General features: G+C 35.6%; 1 protein-coding gene across 1 annotated transcript; it reads left to right on the plus strand.

Annotated features, from left to right (window-relative positions):
- The first annotated feature begins 3,607 nt into the window (after positions 1 to 3,607).
- On the plus strand, positions 3,608 to 5,899 carry LOC131597520 (uncharacterized). The gene is made up of 2 exons (XM_058870213.1): positions 3,608 to 4,784; positions 5,232 to 5,899. Exons 1-2 carry the CDS (start codon positions 3,608 to 3,610, stop codon positions 5,897 to 5,899), a joined length of 1,845 nt encoding a protein of 614 aa, XP_058726196.1.
- The last annotated feature ends 14,441 nt before the right edge of the window (positions 5,900 to 20,340 follow it).

The following is a 20,340-nucleotide window of genomic DNA, read 5'->3' on the forward strand; positions in this document are numbered from 1 at the left end:
GTCATCATCAAAAAGGGGGAGATTGTTAGAACAAGATCGGTTATGCAATACGTCTCTAAGTTTTGATGATAACAATGTGTATGTGGGTATGAACAGTTTTGTTATACTAACATTTGTTTTTTTGAGTACTTAACAAACAAGTTATGATTCTGATGAAAAGGCGTGGCCAAAACATCAGAAGCCACCAGGTTATGTTTCTGCGCTACACAGGTTCTAATGAACAGTAGCAACCACTTCAGAAGCAGAAGCATCTGAAGTCATCACTCTGTTACGAAGTCTGAAGAAACCAGTTATGAAGACCAAGTGCTGAAAGACTCTGAAGACGTGGTTCTGAAGAATCTGAAGACTTGAAGCTCTGAAGACTCAAGTTTCTGAAGACAAAGGATTCTGAAGACCAAGTGCTAAAGACTCTGAAGATGTGACTCTGAAGACTTGAAGTTCTGAAGAATTCAATGCTTATTCTCTTTTCTTCCAACTCATGTTGTGAGCCTCTGAAGTTCAAGAAGGAAAGAAGATAACGTTACTATATCATACAAGGTACATACGATTGTTCCGTTCCACTACCAAGAAAGGACGGACGTTGCGTACTATCTTGTCTCCCACTATGTTTAAGCCGCCAAACTTCTGAAAGTTCCAGAACTTCCCTTCAACGAGTATATTATTGTATTGGTTATATAAAGGCTTAAAGACTCAAAGAAGAAGCTGCGAGTTCACGATCACATTCACTCTGTATAGACAGTTAATAGCTTCATATTCTTTTAGTCTTAGATTTGAAAAAGAAAGTTTACATTTAGCTTGCGTAGAAGCACTAAATTGTAAACAAACCTTGATCAAAGGTTGTTTGATTGTTCTTTGAGAAACTGAGTGAAGGTTGTCTCGGGAAGTCTGGGGCTAGAGAGTCTTAGAGGATGTTAGTCACAGGGGTGCCTGTGCAAGGTTAGTCACCGGCGGTTTCCCATGCATTGTAGTTAGTCACAGGGGTGCCTGTGCAAGCTTAGTCATCGGCGGTTGCCTGTTTAATTGTAATCAGTTTGGTTATAGTGGATTAATTCCTCGATTTAGAGAGGTGAAATCACCTTATAAGGGTGGACTGGACTAGCTAGATATTTGTCAAGTGAACCAGTATAAAAATACAGTGTTCTTTCCTTCTTGCATCTTCTTTTAGTATCAATAGTAAATAGTTTGTGGCTTTAAGAAAGGGAAATTTATTTATTAAAAATCATTATGTTTTAAAAACCCTATTCAAACCCCCTTTCTAGTGTTTTTCACACCTTCAGTTGGCATCAGAGCTCCGGTTCTGAGTAGTGATAAAGAGTTTGAATCTTTATCAGGCACTTAACAGTGTTCAATACTAATCTAAGCTGTGTGAAAAAAATGGTTGAACCCGAAGGGACTCCTACCAACAATGTTACTATTGATAATAAGGATAAAGATTATTATAGTTCTAAACATCCTATGTTTGATGGAGAAAATTTTGACTATTGGAAGGATAGAATTGAAACATACTTCATGGCATTTGACTTGGATCTCTATGATCTGGTAGTTGATGGCTACAGTTATCCAGTAGGTGCAAATGGTGTCAAAATTGCAAGAAGTGCAATGACTGATGACCAGAAGAAGGCTTACAAGAATCACTTCAAAGCCAGGTCAATCTTGTTATCTGCTATTTCTTATGTTGAGTATGAGAAGATCACAGATAAAGGGACTGCAAAGTCCATATTTGATTCTCTCAAAATGACTCATGAAGGTAATGCTCAAGTTAAGGAGACAATGGCTATTGCCCTAATCCAGAAATATGAAGCCTTCAAGATGGAAGAAGATGAATATGTGGAAACGATATTTTCAAGATTTCAGATTCTTGTTGTAGGAATTAAGGTTCTGGACAAAGGTTGCTCTACATCAGATCATGTTAAGAAGATTATCAGAAGTCTGCCTAAGAAATGGAGACCAATGGTAACTGCTTTGAAACTATCAAAGGATCTGAACAGCACCGGTCTTGAGGAACTGATAAGTTCTTTGAGAAGTCATGAGATCGAGCTTCAAGAAGATGAACCTCAGAGGAGAGGAAAATTTGTGGCTCTAAGGTCTAAGTCTGAAAAGACAAAGGCTTTTCAAGTAGAAGAAGAAGAAGAAGAAGAAGAAGACTCAAGTGAAGATGAGATGTCTCTGATATCTAGAAGATTGACTCAGCTATGGAAACATAGAAAAAGCAAGCTTCAAGGATCAAGAAGATCAAAGGATAGAAGTCGATCAGTTGGTTAAAGGAGAGCTTATGAACAAGAAGTCATATATTATGAGTGTAATGAACCTGGACACTACAGGAATGAATGTCTAAAGCTTAGGAAAGAAAACAAGCTTAAGAAGATTTTCAAGGCCAAGAAGGGTCTCATGGCAACATGGGATGATTTTAACTCAGAAGATGAAGATTCTGATGAAGAAAAGGATAAAGTGGCACTCATGACTAGAACAAGTGAAGTTATATCATAGAATGTACTGACAACTGATGATGTGTCAGACTCTAATGATAAAGAAGATTGGTTAGTCACAACATACGACGAGAGAAAGGCGTATGTTCCAACATTTGGAACTTAGGTATGGAAACCTCGTTGGTTACAAAGATATTCAGAAAAGAAATATTATTGACTCTGAAACCAAAGGAAATAATTTTTTGTTGTTAAGGATACTGTAGAAGCTCAAAAAGCTACAGAATCTGAAACACAAAAACACAAACTGTGGAAGAATTCTTTTAGTGGAATCTGTTGTTGATCCTTCAGAACTGAAGAAAGAAAAATAAAATATATATATTAATTATTTTTCAAGAATGATGGTTGAAGATCTTGTTCAGAAACCCAGAGGTATTTGAAACCTGTTGGATATTCAGAAACAAGCTCAACAAAGAAGAAGAACTGAGTTTGAGATATGTAAGATGGGAGAAGTGAAATTCCTTCTTGGATTTCAAGCTAAATGAATATCATAAGCCATTTGTATTTATGAGAAGCTAGCACAATCAGAATGAGTCACATTCATCAGAGGCCAGCTTATCAGAACACAAGCCAGCATATCAGAACGCTTCTGGAAAAGATCATCATGCATTCTGAAGAAAGAAGAGGTAAGTGAAAAGGTATGAAAGAAGTTATTTTACACTTTTAATATTCATATCTGGTGGGTTAATACTGTTGTCACTTTGTTTAGAACCTCAGTCTATCAGAAGATGTCTTCGTCAGAAACATCTCTGATTAGAAGGAAATCTTTTGATTTTCTAGACTCTGAATATATCAAACATGTCACTAATCATGGTTAATACGTGTAACGTCAGTTATACTTATTATTAGTCATATCTAATGACACTCGAGCAGTGTGATACTTTTTCTTGGAATTGATTAAATCAAAATTAAAATCCTCATTTATTACCCCTAATGATTGTACTATTTTTTTTCTCTCTCTTCCCAATACTATATGCACACTCACACACAATCTCCTTTTCACTTCCACACATCTTTTGTTAGAAACCCTAAAACCCTAAACCCCAGTTCTCTCACCTGTTCATTGAGTTTGTCATTCCTCTCAACATCGTCAACAATCTCAACATCTTCTCAACAACATCATCATGAATCATCAACAACAAGAAGCTTTTAAGTTCTCACAAGAGTATGAACGAAGCTTAAATCGTTCTAGGTCATCATCTACAGTTGCTCCCTCAACAACAACCATTTCTCCGTCATCCTCAACTGTGCGTGTTCCCTCATCAACTGTTCATCCAAGTTCTTTAACTATGCCAGTTATTGATGAAAATCATCTCACCCAAAAACCCAATCAAATCAATTTCAACATTCCAATTCACAAGCTAACTGTTCTCTGGGAAAATATGGTAGATTTTGAAAATCTTGCTGCTATTGGTCATGATCTCAGACCCACTATACACACTCAAGGTTGGAAACATTTCTTTGAAAGACTGTACGGTCCCGTGTTTGAGAATCTGGTAAAGGACTTCTGGATTCAAGCAGATTGTGACAACCTGCATGTTGTCTCTTATGTTCTTGGTCAGAAGATTGTTATTACTAAGAAATCAATTGCAGGCCTTCTGGGTATGGAACACCTAGTCAGGAAAAGAGTCTACGGAATGGATAAGAAATCTCTGTTTGTAAGAAGGACTCTGAGCAGAACCATTTACAAGACCTACTCTCCAGAAAAGGAGGAATACAAGTTTATGGATCTGTTCGACGATCTCAGAATTTGGCTTAAAATCATTCTAGGCTGCATCAATCCACGACCATCTACAAGTTCATCAGATTACTTCAATGTTGATCAAAAAGTCATAATGTTCTATATAATGATAAATCAGAAGCTTTTTCTTCCCTACATTCTATTTAACTATCTGAGAAACTCAATCACAAAGATAAGGAAGTATATCAATTCAACAAAGAAAATGCCAACATACATTCCATTTGGGCGACTCCTGTTTGATATATTTGTTGAAAGTAGTTTGATTGATTATCTGACCAAAGAAGTTAAGTTCACAGAAGATTTAGAATCAAACATTGGGGAATCCTTCAATGCTAAAACTCTAAAATCCATGAGAATGATGAAGGAAATTGGAACAACACCTTTCATGGTTCCTGACGTCAACACAATTGAAAGAATATATCTTGTTGAACATTTTCTACTGTTCACCACAGGCGAAAATCCAATATGTGTAGCCCAGCATGTCATAATGGTGGCAGCAGAAGGAAATGATCTCTCTTGCTTCAGATATGAAGACATGGCTGAAGCTGACATTCCTTACAGTGCTATTGTCAAGAAGAGGAAAATCTTGGAAGCTAAAATGGATGCTTCTGATGATCCTGGAGTTAATGAGCTTGAAAGGAAGAAGAAGAAGAAGAAGAAGAAGAAGAAGAAGAAGAAGAAGAAGAAGAAGAATAAGAAGAAGAAGAAGAAGAAGAAGGCTAGTGTCAAAACACTATCTACTTTAGTAGATTTTCCAAGTAAGTCTACTTCTGGATCAATACCTGCTTATGACTTGATTAATTCATTATCATCCATCACAACACCATCCATTTTACCATATGTTTCCTCACCCATTTCTTCTCAAACCATTTCACATGTTCCTCCTTCACCTATCGATGTTAACATTCCTATCTCTGACAACCTGCCTACATCAATAGTTCAAACATGAACAACAACCACATTACCTGTCTATGCTCACACAACAAATCCATCTCTCACCATTTCAGAGGGTGAAATATCTCTCAATAATGAAATACCTACGTCATCCAATGCCTTAAACCTTCTCAAATTCGCCTTTTTCAATAAAGAAAGCAGTTCTGGTCATAAACCTCCTTTTGAAGAAGAAATACCTCAAAAGACCAACTTTGAAACATTGGAAACTCTTGTATCTGAACCACTCACAACTCCTGAATCAGTTGGTCTTTCAAAACAAAATTCCACAACACAAAAAGTACCTGAATCTCTACAACCTTCTGAGCCTTCATCAAACTCATCTCTCATAATATATGAGAAACCTCTTCCCAAAACCTTGGATGAATGTGTTAATCTTTTCAGAAACAAGGTTATGAAAATGTATTCAAGTCTAAGAGCAAAAGCTGTCACAAGCACTAATCCTCAAGACTTGGATAATTTTTGGGTAATGTTTAAGAAATGGATGTCATCGGAATTTGAAAGGTTAATAGACTTCTCTCAAATGACCAGAATTGTTGATGTTCACTTGGTCACTAAAAGAAAAGAAGCAGAAGAATGGGTTAGAGCCTTTGAACTTCTTGCAGCAAAACAGAGAGCATCTAAAGATATAAAAGCTGGAGAAGCCACACTTAAGGCTCTTCAAGATGCTGAAGAGGATATGCTTCGAAAAGCTAACAAAGAAGAAGCCACAAAGGCTAAGTAAGGTGAAGATAAGAAGAAGAAAGATGAAGTTGGTGTTATTGTTGTCTCTTCTGCTGACTCTGTCATTATTCGCTTGGAGCAAGCTTTAATTAAATCAGAGAAGAACAAGCTGGATACAAGAAAGAACAAGAAGTTTTCAAGGAAAACTTCAAAGAACAGAAAGTTGTCAATGACAATGTTCAGAACATGCTTCAAAATATTTTGGCATCTCTGAACAAATCTTTTTCACCTGGGCCTTCCAAACCATATATTCTAGGATTGTTTTTCCCTTTTGTTATCAGAACCCTAGGAATCTTATGTGTTTTTCCTTGTATGCTATGGGTGTCTTTCAAATGTTTACAACTGCTTAATTTATTAATCAAGGTTTTACTTATGATATTATCTTGCCTCTTATGTTTTGTCTTATGTTTTTCACACTTAATATCTTTTTTATTATGACAAAAAGGGGGAGAAAATTTGGGGTTCAATTTTGATGATTAATAATCAATTACTGAAATAAAACACTGCTTACATTTACTAACCCCATATAAACTTCTGTTTTTGTTAGAAATGTTTTGTTTTTTCAAGATGATATTATACAGCTCTAAAAGTCTAGCATCTGATTCTGAAAGCTATGATATCAATTGATAAATCAAATATTAGCAGTCATACTCTGAGAGTATTTTTGGCAATCTGACCCCGAGAATGTGATTCTGGAATCAGACTCTAAGAAGACGTCATACATAATCAGTCTCTGAGTTTTTACAAAGATCGCATTTTAAGCAACCAGGCCTTGAAGTTGACAATGAGGCTCTGAAAGACCTCACTCAGATCTAACAAGATCAAGCTCTGAAAGATTTCATTAGGTATTGTATTTTCCAAAATGGAAATCAAGCTCTGAAATGAATCTATCAATACGGTTTTGAAAATGGAAGATCTGTGGTATGAAGACTCTAAAGATAGTATTTGATCTATTGGAACTAGGGGGAGCTACCCAAGATGGTTCATAATCATGATATCTGATCTTTACCAAGTCTTTGACTCAGGGGGGGTTTCTTTTAAAGGATAAGTATTCCTTATCTTTTTCTCTCTGGAATTTTTATGATTATGTAAAAAATTGTGTCCTCAAAATACATAGTTTTGTCACCATCAAAAAGGGGGAGATTGTTAGAACAAGATTGGTTCTGCAATACGTCTCGGAGTTTTGATGATAACAATGTGTGTGTGGGTATGAAAAATTTTGTTATACTAACGTTTGTTTTGTTGAGTACTATAATACAGTGGGAGAACTGATTTTTAGAAAATGTTGCGGATAGCAAGACTCGCCACCGACTTTTGTTTTATCCAATTGGAAAGGCTAAAAGGACAGGAAAGACCTTTGAAAGATTTTGAGTTCGGGGGGGGGGGGGGGTAGGTTATACAAAGGGAAGGTGTAAGAACCCTTTGTATCCATGGTTATCCATGGGCTCTTAATTTCTTAGCTCACTTTTGAATTATTTTAATCGTTTGAAAAAGCGTAGTGTGTGTATAGTAAAATATTTGAATAAGGACTTTAACTTGTAAATAAATGTAGCCTTTTTGAAAGTAATTTGAAAAGAGGTGTGAAAAGTACTTTTGAAGTATTGAATGTTGAGCAAGCAATTAAGAGTACCTACCCTAAGTTCGTCTTTCTTGTTCTTTAAGTCTTTCGTTTGAAAGGGCTATCCATACCATAAGGAGGGCATGTAGTCTTTTTATTGGATGTATCGGGTCATCGAGGGTCATCGTTTGCCATAATGCTATCCATACCATAAGAAGGGTAGGAAGTCTTAGGAATTGATGAGAATAGTCATTTAAGGCAACAAGTAAGGATACCTTAGCATTCGAAGGGACGATCATCATTTATCGAGGCAACATCGAGGGACAAGATCATTTTTAATCGTAAGCAACTCGAATGGACTATGATCTTTTTATGATGTTTTTTTGTAGGCAACAAGCTAAGGTATCACTATATCCGAGGGATTTGACTATTTTTGATCGAAAGGCAACGTAAGAGAGATTACCTTAAAGGTGTGTGGGTGCAACATGTTAGAACAAGAAATGTTCTGATCAATATTCTTAGTTTTGATGATAACATTATGTATGAATTTCGTATAAGACAATGTGGTACTCTAATCCTTTAAGTTTTCCATTTCAGGAAATATATAAAAAGTATGCCCAAATCACCGTTCAGAAGCACTGACTCAGAAAGTTCTGGATGGCTTTATCAGAACATGCTCTGGCAAGACATCAGAAGATGGTCATGCAGAATCAGAACATGAACTGGAAAGCATCAGAAGAATGGAAGTCAGAAGTACAAGCTCTGAAGTTCTGATGGTATCATGCTCAAAGCTCTTCAAAGTCAGAAGACAGAAGATGCTCTGCACCAAAAGTTGATGGCTCTGATATTCAAACGTTGTTATCTACAAATCTTAGTCGAGAAAAAAGTACAAGATGAAAGGCTGTAACGTCAAATCTCTGACTGACAAAAGGAACGTTAGAAGATATAAAAGGCAAAGTCAGTAAAAGCAGCAAAAGCAAGGCTCAAGGTAGTTGACAAAAGTGTGAAACATTAAATGCAGTGTTGTACTATTCACGCAGAGCATTAAATGCATCCCAACGGTCATTTCCTCTCAAGCGCCTATATATAGAAGTTCTGTCCAGAAGTTGAATACAACTCTTGCGCAAATCTTACAGAAACGCTGTCAAATTCAAAAGCTAAAGAACTTCATCTTCAACCTCACAAAGTTTGTAATATCTTAGTGAGTGTTAAGTTTAGAACTTAAGAGAAATATCACAGTTGTGATTACAGCTTATTTAGAAGCATTCAAACTCTTGTAAACTTTATTTTACATTGATTGTAAAAGAATTCCTAGAGTGATCAAGTTGTGATCTGTAGACTCTAGAAGACTTAGAGGTTATCTAAGTGGAAAACTATTATAATCATTTGGATTAGTGGATTAAATCCTCAGTTGAGGTAAATCACCTTGTCAGGGGTGGACTGGAGTAGTTTGGTTAACAACGAACCAGGATAAAAATAATTGTGTTCATTGTTTTTATCTTCTAAGTTTTTTGAAGTTACACTTATTCAATCTCCCCTTTCTAAGTGTTTTTCACTCCTTCACAACAATCATGTGAATTCAATTCAGATATGTATCTTGTATTAGGTGAACTAAATTCAATTAAATATTTTCACTCCCTATTTTACTAACCACACAGTTAATATCATACAGAATAAAATAGTTATAGTATGCGGAAAATAAAAGCAGAAAAGATAAACCCTAATTACTAGTACATCAAAAATTGAATGAGCGACCTATACACCTTCTAGAATTTAAATGCCGGAAATTAAATAATTAAATAAACATACATGCGACATTCAAGGGATTTTGAGATGAGAAGAGAAGATCGCGGTGAAAGATTGTAGTTAGGGAAGAATCAGGGTTGGAGGTATTTGTGGTGATAAACCCTAAATCTTGAAGGTTGACCTAAAATTGGCTTAAGGCTAAATAAATTATAACCTAAACAGGTTAAAAATTAATAAACCTAAAATCAAATTGATTAGCCTAAAAACCCTAATGGTTAAAAAAACCTAATGACAACATTCGCCTAAGGGAGAAAACCTAATGGGTAAAATAAGCTAATGGGTAAAATAAACCTACAGATTATTGGATAACACCTACCTAAGGTTTATAGGGTTTTCTATGGTTTTAGGTTTATAGGGTTTTCTATGGTTTTTAAGTTAAGTCTAAGTTTACTGCTAAATTAATTGAATCCTAATTAATTTAATTATTTATCCTAATTAATCTAATTAACTAAAATTAATTAAATAAGAAACCCTAAAAAAACTAAACTAATATTAATTTTAACTACTATAGTCTAATCCTAACTAATGGTTAATTGGGCTTGTTTAGTTTTAATCATTATCCAATTAATGGTTAATAAAAAAACAACAAAAAAAGAAAAAGAGACAAACAACAAACAAAAGAAAAGAAAAACCAAATAAGAGATGGGTGTGTGATCCATTGAGGCGCTTCCTGGAAGGTCCATGATAGGACTGCATGCTGGGGACTTCAGATCTGGCTTTGTGGTGATTTAACGGTGGATACGCGAGGACTCATCAGGGCGCCTGTAAGTTGAATGCACTGGATTAACCTGCAGAGTTGTGCAAAGGAAATATCTCAAAAATAATGCAAGAGGCAGGGATCAAACCCCTGCCCTTGCGTGTCAAGCACTTAGAACCAACGCTCTTACCACCAGACCATATTTCATTCGCTGATAACATGGCAATCAACAAAGATAATATACGAAACTAATTTTTTTCAAAAAAATTAAACTCAACTGCGCGCCCAGTTCATCGTCTTCCTTGTAGATGGCCAGAGTTTCGACCACGGTTTTTTCACCGTTGCTATAGGCCTGCAACCTTCAAAAAAAAATACACAATATAAATTCAAGGGAAAGCCATTGATCGAATCGAAATTGCCTCCTAAGCATATTGGCACAAGTCTCGTGGTCCAATTACTCCTGTATTGAAAAACCCTAAAATGAAGCTTACTAACCCTAGCCATGGCACCTGCTTTAACTTGCGCTTAAAACTCAATTAAATTATCCAGAAAGCGTCGAAACATGATTAGGAACACAATTATGCAATCAAAACATGTTGAAGATGCGAGTAAGTACGAATTCAATTTCGAAATTTTTGGGATAAATCGTGACTCGTATCTTCATGATTCTGAATGCTTTAGATAATGGTGATGTTCTAGAAACCTTCAAAGAACATCGAAGAATCATTTTTTAGTCTTGGAAGGGTATGAATCAGTCCCAAAACTTGTCTTCCATGGCACTGAGTTCACGTTTTGTTTGAAGCTTCTCCATGGTTCTTGATGCTGCCAATCCCTTCTTTTCATCTGAGCGTGTCCTAGCCTTTATAAAGGTTGAATTAGGTTAACAATTTGGATCACAATCAAGGTAAATGGAATGATTGAGATTTGATTTTCAATCATTCATAAATCCCTCTAAATTTGCTCAATCATGTTCCAATCTTCTTCAATCACTTGCTTGGTTCACAAATACTCAATCTCTAATTAATTGTGATTGAGAAATCAAGCTTATTGCGCCTCCTTCCAATTATTTGATATTTTAGGTGATTTATTTTGATTTAATTTGAACTTATATGGATAAAACTTCAAAATAAATAAAATAAATATTGGAAAAGTGCATGGATGGGCCTAGAGGTCGTGGACCAGGTTAGAAACACATTCCAAGCATAAAAAGATAAGCCCATTTGGAAAAAAAAGTCAATTTTGCTCAACATTCACTTTGTGCATTTTCTCAAAATTAGTCAACTTCAAAAAGCCATAACTCTCTCAATTTTCATTGCATGGATGTGTTCTAGGACTTTTTGGAAAGCCCAAGATGTCCCCTACAAGTCACTTTGGAACTTTTTTTGCATTTGGAGATTTTATCTTGAAGTTATGGCTCCTGATAAAAAATAGCTTTTTGCGAGCTTCTAGAAGGACCTGTAATGTTTAGGCCCACATCTCTCAAATGGTGCATTTCTTGACTTTAGGCCCAACATAAAAGTTGTAGAGAATTGAATTTCCTTGAGAATGAGCTTTGAGTAGGGGAATTTATGATAGTACGAGAGACTTATGGCTAGTCAAAGTTTGGTTGACTTTCTCCTAGAAAACCCTAATTTAGAAACTAGGAGCTTTGTTAATTTCTGATCTTTCCTTGATGAATCGTGATCAAACCTTGATCAAATGATGAATGTGACTTCAAACAGTTTATTGATCAATTTAGCAGTTGAAAGGGCATTCTTATGAATCAGAGCTTGAAATATAGTGGGAAGTTTTGGGGTATGACAAGTACTTAACAAACAGGTTATGGTTCTGATGAAAAGGCCTGGCCAAAACATCAGAAGCCACTAGGTTATTTTTCCGCGCTACACAGGTTCTGATGAACAGTAGCAACCACTTCAGAAGCAGAAGCATTTGAAGTCATCACTCTCTTACGAAGTCTGAAGAAACCAGCTTCACAGGCTTGCTCATCTTGATCTTCAGATCCTCCAAAAAATTCATCATCCAAATAGCTTGACACACAGACAAAGCACCTTTAATGTACTCAGCTTCAGAAGTCGACAAGGCAACCACATGTTGCTTCTTGGAGCACCAAGAAATGGTACTTCCTAGATACGTGAAAAACTACCCAAAAGTATTTCTTATGTCAACTATGTCTCCACACCAATCAGAGTTTGAATAGCATATCAGTTTTGAATTAGATTTAACACCAGAAGGAAACAACACTCCATACCTTAGAGTCCCTTTAATATACCTCAGTATGCTGATAGCAGCTTGGTAAGGTGACCATTTTGGCTTGTTCATAAACATACTCACCATTCCAACTGCATAGCAAATATCAGGTCTAGTGTTGTAAAGATATTTCAATGAGCAACCCAACTATTTAAAAGTTGTAGCATCTTGTCATACCCCAAATTTTGATCCTAAGATCCCACCTCATTCAAAAATTCTCCAATGCATCATTTAAAAGTAAAAAATAAATTAAATGCGCATTTCATTGCATTTCATGCGTTTTCAATGCCTCAGGCGTCCTTTGAATCATTATATTATCTTCAAAATAAAATTTTGGTTCTACACGCAGAACGGTAAAAGTGATTCGACACTGCAAAAATTAGAAGGCAAAATAATTTTAGTTTTCATCTTTAACTCACTGCTTTATGAATCTACGATGCAGTTTCCAGTCGCAAAATATTTTAAGACAGTTCTATCTCCTTCTTCTTCGACTTCCTCTTTGATATCAGGGCCATCATCTTTCGGCTCATCAACTTTAGGAGAACCATCTTCAGAGGCATTGTCAGCAGTCTGCATCTCCATTTCTTGCATTTGATGGCCTTATGTTGTTTGATGTTGTTTGATCTGTTTGATGAGCACGACCATAGATGCTTCATTAGAGGTTGGTTGGTTAGCAGCAGTGTCAGCGAAAACTGTAGGTTCATTGCTAGTTGGAGGGACTTGTTGAGTGACTTGTTCGACAACAGTTTCTTTGGAAACTTCTGTTGCATCCTGAAAATATAACGAAAGAAATAATAAACGTTATACACGTTAGTCGAAGATAAAGAAGAAAATAACCTTACAATGACTGAAACATGTTTATCTTTGAGCCTTTGATTGTAGGGCTTGATCTCCTGCTCTTAGTTGGCTCGAGTATCTGTAGTGGAGTGGGGTCGATTTCAGTAATTGCTGGAGGAATGGTCTTCTTAACTTTAATTTTTCAAACCTTCGAAGTTCATTGGGTGAGAACCTCGGTAATTTTCTAGTGTTTCTTGGCGGTCTTCGAAGGCTTGGCCATGTTTGGTGAGAGATCACCATCGGAATTGGAGGATTCAACTACTTGAATTTGTTTTCTTTTCTTGGGAGTTGGAGGTTTCTTAGTGGACTGGAGAAGAATAAAACCGAAATGTTGAAAGAAATAAATAAAGCAAAAATCAAAGAGGAATGTACTATATAAGGCATGCCTTAGTTGTGGTACACTTTTTGACTTCTTCAGTCTTCGCCTCAGTAGATACTTTGGCAGAGGATGCCTTTTTAAGGATCCTTGCAGTTGTAAAAAGAAACAAGAGATATCATACGAATTAAAAGTATAAAATTGAAAAGGGAAAAGTTGAGTCGAAGAACCTCCCATTCCACACCTTCAAGTATCGAAGAAAGCACTCGAACATGTTCCAGGCCAATGTGAAGGTGGCCTTTGAAACTGTCTAATGTGTGTTTAGTCAGAACCACCCGCTGAGCACATGTTTTCGACTCTTCGCAAATATTTTTCACAAAATTCCCACAGACGAACCATTCTGGAAATGGCGGGCTAAAAGCCACACCAAATTTTGTAGTTGGTAGTCTAGGGAATTTTGGAGGATATATGTTAAAAGTTATTTCATACCGTTGTTTAAGTTTAACATACGAAGACAGATTTAAGTTATCCATCTTCTTGGTAAATTTTTCCTTAAAGGTAACTGCAGCTTCATGGATGGTTCGACCTAAATCATCGAGCCTATAAGTTGTTTCAAAGTATTTTGGGAATGCTTGGATCTCCTTAATGTGAGTAAAAGTACCTTTCTTAACCTTATCCTGCACAGAAGATAAAGCTTTCGTCAGGTGTTGGGTAAATCCTTCGACATTTAAAAACTCTTGATAATAATAACTATGCCACCAACTGTCAAACTCTTGAGCAGAAAGAAAACATGGTTGAATCGCTGCAAGGACAAGTTTTGTTCGACCATAATATATGGTCAAAAGTTTGATACTTTATTCCTCTATATGGACCATGTTATAGAGGAGGAGACTACCTTTCTTGTTGAAAAGGGGTTTTGGAAAAATTAGAATCAAGCCAAATTGTCAAGTGATAAGATTCGACCGATAGCCTAATAGGACGATGTTGTTCTTCGATGGACGGAGTCTTAAAGGGATCACTCTAGGATAAAGGAATGACTCCTATATGGAAAGAGATTTTGCTTAAATTTCCTTGTGAACCACTCAGGTCCCACCTTTCTGGTTGCAAATGGAGCCATAGAAGGAGTAAAATTGTGACATTTTGCAAAGACCATCACAAAGTTGGTAAAAGTTTGCTGGAGGTTGCATATTTCTTAGACTGGAGTTAGTTGAGCCATGCGTACTCCTTCAACCCTCCTATTTTTTATCCCGTAGGAATTGGCATCAATAGGACTGAGGTATGGTAAAGAGGCCTCGAAGGTAGCATTCAACCAAAGTTGTAGCAGCCAGAAGGGACCAGCAAGTAATAGGCGTCCTTTTGGTTTGGGGTTCTTGCAATATGTGACTCATTTTCTAAGAGACTCATAGAGGTGGATCAGAATCATTTCGCTCGAGCAAAGTTTGTGTCCAACATTGAGTTGGTTGGCAATGATTATTAACTTCTTCGCCCCCTGAATAGACCTTGAGCAAACGACATAACAGCATAGCCACAGAGCCAGAAATGCAATGAGCTCTTTGTTAGATATTTCGTCTATTTCCTTATCATGGTAATTTTCTATATGAGTAATATACGGTGCTCTAGAAATGTCGAAATCAATAGAGTCCTCAACCATTTAAGAAGGGTTGAAGATTTCACCAATGGGTTTAAGTCCGACGATAGCAGCTATATTGAACAAAGTCGGTGTCATCATTCCACAAGGGGGATGAAAGGTGTGATGAATGTTGTCCCAGAAAAATAGGGAAGCAACTAACATGCTTAAGTAATAAGCAGGTACTACCTTCGACGGTTCTATTAGATCAAAGATACTCATTTCTTTCCAGAATTGGAGTTTTTTCCTTTCTACTTTAACTAACCAAGATAAGTAATCTGTAGGATCTCTGGATAGAGGGGAAGAACGAAAAAAACTAAAACCATTGTTCATAAAGCTTAATTTGATAGGCTCGTCCGTCGAAGGATTGCCTTGGTTATCAGGATGTGGTTGTTCATCAGTATGAGCTTTATCTTTTGATATGGGCTTTCTAACGTTTCATATGGGTCAATACCTATAGTAAGTTGGAAAAAAATATTTGAGTTTTTCCTGATCAACAATTCGGTACGCTATTTTTCCTATCATAGCATAAGGTTTTGCAGTTATAGTAAGAGGAAGCAATACCTGGGAGTGGTAGATTCTTCGTTGTTCTTCAATGAACAACTCAGGAACGTATTGTTGGTTTTCAATAACTTGAGGTCCTAGGATCTTGTGTACGAGAGGCAAGCCTGGAGATTTTTTGGTTTTTTGAGTTTTCTTGTACCCCTTGGAAGTTGCTGTAGTTGAGGGCGTCATTGAAATAATGGAAGTTGTTTGAAGGTCGAATGAAGAAGATGAAGATTGGAGATTGAAATCTGCATAAACATGGAGGAAAGAAGAGAAAAGTTGAAATGAAAAGGAAAGGCTATTTATAGGCATAAACCGTTTCCATCAAGTGCTTGGAAAGTGGATTATTGAGTGGGACACGTGTCAAACACCTGATCTGTCAAAAAGTGGTGGCAGTTGTAGGCTACCCATGATCTCCTAGAACCTAGGAATGTCATGATTGAGGAAAATCTCCATGCCAGATTTGAGAAGACGTTTTGCGAAAGGTGCCATAATGACTGCGACATCATTGAAACTGAAAAGTTGGGTGCCGAAACGAATGGTCAAAAAATGCCTTTTTATTCGATATGTCGAAAATGACTTTTTTGGGGGGAAATTTCTTAGCTGGAGTTTTTCAACACCATGGTTATTAGTGAAAGAAAATATTTGTTATGGATATTATGAGTTTTCGACGAAATACCACATTTACGAAACGCCTGTCAAAATCGCCTCTGATCGGAGAAAGTGTTGGACGTGGAATTAGAAATATTTTATAAGTTTTGTAGTTGGTTCGACGTAAAGAGGTGTTCAACAGGGAAGTTAAGTTTGAACGAAGATATAACTGCCTTTTGTTCTTATCCGTTTTTTTAGAGGATGCGTGGAGCTCCTGGGCGAAAGTAAGGCATGTCGAATAACACATGGCATACCCTAATCGAAAGACCGTTGAAAACGGTTATTTTGAAGTAGTATATATAGGAGTATTAGCAATTAGGATTCGTGTGTTCATTTGTGTACAAAATCTCACTAAAAAACTCAAAGTATTTGTGTATTGAGAAAAGAGTTCTTCTGAGAATGTACATTTAACACCATTTGTATACTTTTTTTTACCGTTTTATGCAATTTACCCTTTTCCAGAATTTATGTCCTTATCATTTCCAGAATTTAAATTCTTGCAATTTACTTTCAATTGCTTTTTACCTTGCTTTCATTATAAGTTTTATAACATTACTTTAAAGAATCACGTAGATTAAACAAACTTTTCAACAAGAACATGAATGTCGTCGAAATGTTCTTAATTATCAAAAATAAGATTTGAAATATAAATCATATCTCCTAGGATCAATTTAGTCGATCTTGTGAGTAACCAAAAATCCTTGCTTTTGGAAGACCAGCGCTTATTTACCAATTTGATTTATTTTCATACATTGGGTTCTTAAGTTGTTTTAGCCAAAATAAGCCAAAGGGGAGATTGTTAATTCTCTATATTATTATTGGCATTATGTTTCATAAAACTAACTTATGGCAACATGTTGAACAAAGATGTTCTATTCACCTCAACTAAAGAAGACATTTTGAGAAAGATGTCCTATGCAAATTTCATTTGACATTGTGTCTGTTATAATTACAGTTGGATTGTCGAAGTCGGTTTATGTACAAGTGTCGAATACTTAGGAATATTATGCAATCCTATGTGACGCTTGATTTAAGGGATAAGATATTGTCTCTGTTTCAAGATATTTGATTAGTTACTAAATATGGAGAATATTTAGGAATCTAATGATTGAAATCCTATCTTCATGGAGAAGATTTTGGAAGATTTTATGGAGTTCCTTGCAGCGATTTGAAGTCTAAATCCAACCCAGAAGATTGTTATAAATAGCAAGCATCAAACCTATTATTTTGTGTGAACTTATATTGTAGATTGAGTTAGGGTTTGTGCAGTCTTGTCTATTATGAACCTCTCTAATATCATCTTGACAGAAGAGTTTGGTGTTTTCATCGAGTTGTAAGTTTTGTGCTCATTCATAAGCTTTTAAGCATTGAATGACTGTGTTTTAGAAGTCTGTCTTCTAATATTTGTAATGGATCATCATGATTGTGATTGAGGGGGATTGAGGATGGCCTCATACGTAGGCGATTCTTAGGTAGAAGTTAGCACGAGTAGTGATTAAGTGAGAAGTTAGTAAATTGGAGGTTGTTTACGTGTGAACCGGAGGTTGTTTTCATAGTACTTTGAATTGATACTATCATAGTGGACTTATCCCTAGCTTGGTAGCCCTCAGAGTAGGTATTTTTTATACCGAACTGGGTGAATAATTACCTGTGTTCTTTAAAGCTTCTGCACTGCACTTTTATATACCTTGTCATTGTGTGTTGTTTAGAGATCATTGTCTCGACATCTCTTAGGACATCTTAGATCTAAACACTGGAATTTCAAGCCATATTGGTAACTCTTTGGACATCTCCTTTGATATTACCATATTTATGTGATGGATTGACTTTGTTTGTATGCTTTAATTGTGTTCATGATACATACACCATATCTCATACATGATATAACTTTAGATACTTTACCTAGACAATTTCTTGAGATAGTTATGCTTGCTTCCTCATTGATATTGCTTGTGTCACTAATCCAAAAGAATGAGATACTATTGACTAAAATTTTCAAGGTACTCACCTCTTTTCCTCTTGTTTACTTTGTGCTTTGTATTGTTAAAACTTAGCAACCTTTTTTTTAATTTTGCAGTGTATTATTGTTAGGGATGAATTTATGGTATTTTCATGGGTTATTATAACTAAGTTATGAGCTAAACTTAAGCAAAGTTTGCTAGTTTCATGTGTTTTTCAATAAGGATTGAATTACATATGTATAGTTCATGTAGTAAAGCAAATCGAATCACTTTGGGTATTATTGATGCAGGTTTGGAGCTGAAAAGTAGCTTTATAAGAGTATGAAGAGGAAAGGAAGCTGGAAGAATCAAAAGAAAAGGAAAAAGTAGAAGTTTCTAGCAAGGCGCGCCGCGAAGGATTCAAGCGCGCCACCCCAAACCCTCTGCATTGGGTCGCGCCGCGGAGACGGCATGTCCAGTCCAAATCTTATAAATAGAAACCCTAGCTGCCAATTAAAGGTGTGATTCTTTGGTGAACGAAATTAAGAAACCTGATTCTAAAGCACAGAGCAACCATTGAAGAAAGATTCTACATCAATTGAAGAGATTTTATTGATCATGATGAATTCCTCAATCAATCATTGTGTGTTCTTCATGTCTATGGAGAGCTAATTCTCTTTTGTTGAGTTTAAGGTAGTAGTTAACATATGATTATGCAATACCATTGATTAATTCTTGTGAACAATTGCTTGAATTCATTATCAATAAGAAACCTTGTTTTTATGTTAAATGATTGTCAAACCTTTGATTGAAAGAGAAGGTTCAACTTTTGCCCTAGGTTACTATATTGATTCATTCATAATTTGCAGAGATGGAATTGTGAATGAGTTTTCATTATTATCGTGATTTATTACTTTTATCAATATTGATATTCTGAGAGATCGAATCTCATACTGGTGGAAATTCATCTAATTTGATCTACAAACATGAGATCTAGTTTGAGGATAAATGAAGATGATAATTCAAATGATGGTTCACTTATGATTTAACTAATACATTGCATAGGAATAGGTTGATGAACCCTAAAGCTCAACATATCTCTTTTATTGTTAACCAAATTTCAGCACTCTAGTTTTAATATTTGTTTAGATTTAATAGCATATTTAAAATAACAAAACAAACATCAACTATATTTACTTACTCAAAATAATTTGTTATAGAACGACAGTGATATTAAACCTATCCCTGTGGATACGATATATAGAAAATATTTACCCATAAATACTTTCAACAATTGTTAAAGGTCGGCATTTTTAAAACAACCATGCTTTGTATTTATAAAACTTAGTATCTCACCCATTGCCTTTCGTTTTTTAAGCCTGGCTCCTTTTAAGAACTTACTTTGTATTGTTAAAGCTTAGCAATCAAAAACTTCTTTTAAAATCTACTTTGTATTGTTAAAGCTTAGCATTTTAAAAACTTGCTTTGTATTGTTAAAGCTTAGCAACCAAAAACTTCTTTTAAAACTTGCTTTGTATTGTTAAAGCTTAGAAACCAAAAAGTTCTTTTAAAACTTTCTTTGTATTGTTAAAGCTTAGCATTTTAAAAACCCTTCTTTGTATTGTTAAAGCTTAGCAACTAAAAACTTCTTTTAAAACTTGCTTTGTATTGTTAAAGCTTAGCACCCAAAAACATGTTTGCCACTTTGGCTCTTTATTTTCCTTTTAAGGGGAACTACAAATGTTCTGACTTCCCTATTGCACTTAAGGAGTATGTAGGTACAAGATGCGATGTATTGCCAAACATAATAAAACTCTTTTCTCACCATCCCACTCTTTTTCACAAACAACAATAAAACAATAATATATATTTTCAAATAGGTTCCTATAGGGTACTACAGGTGTGAGGGGTACTAATACCTTCCATTTGCATAACCAACCCCCGAACCTAAGATCTCTTTTTGTTTTTATTAGTTTTTTAATTTAAAAATTTCTTTGGGTTTTATTTCGCTCTTTTTCCCATTTCCTTTGGAAACAATAAAGCGCAGTGGAGACTTTCATTAAAATACGAGCTAAGTCAATCCAATGGCTCTAGTCACAATTTTCACCGCTACACATTACATCATCACTTTTAACATAAGGATTCAACTTGTGATCCGTCTTAGCATGTGTGATTTCAGTCATGAAATTTGTTATCTCAAATATCTTCAAAAGTTCA

Source organism: Vicia villosa, linkage group LG4 (genome assembly GCF_029867415.1).
Source record: "Vicia villosa cultivar HV-30 ecotype Madison, WI linkage group LG4, Vvil1.0, whole genome shotgun sequence".
Lineage (NCBI taxonomy): Eukaryota > Viridiplantae > Streptophyta > Magnoliopsida > Fabales > Fabaceae > Vicia > Vicia villosa.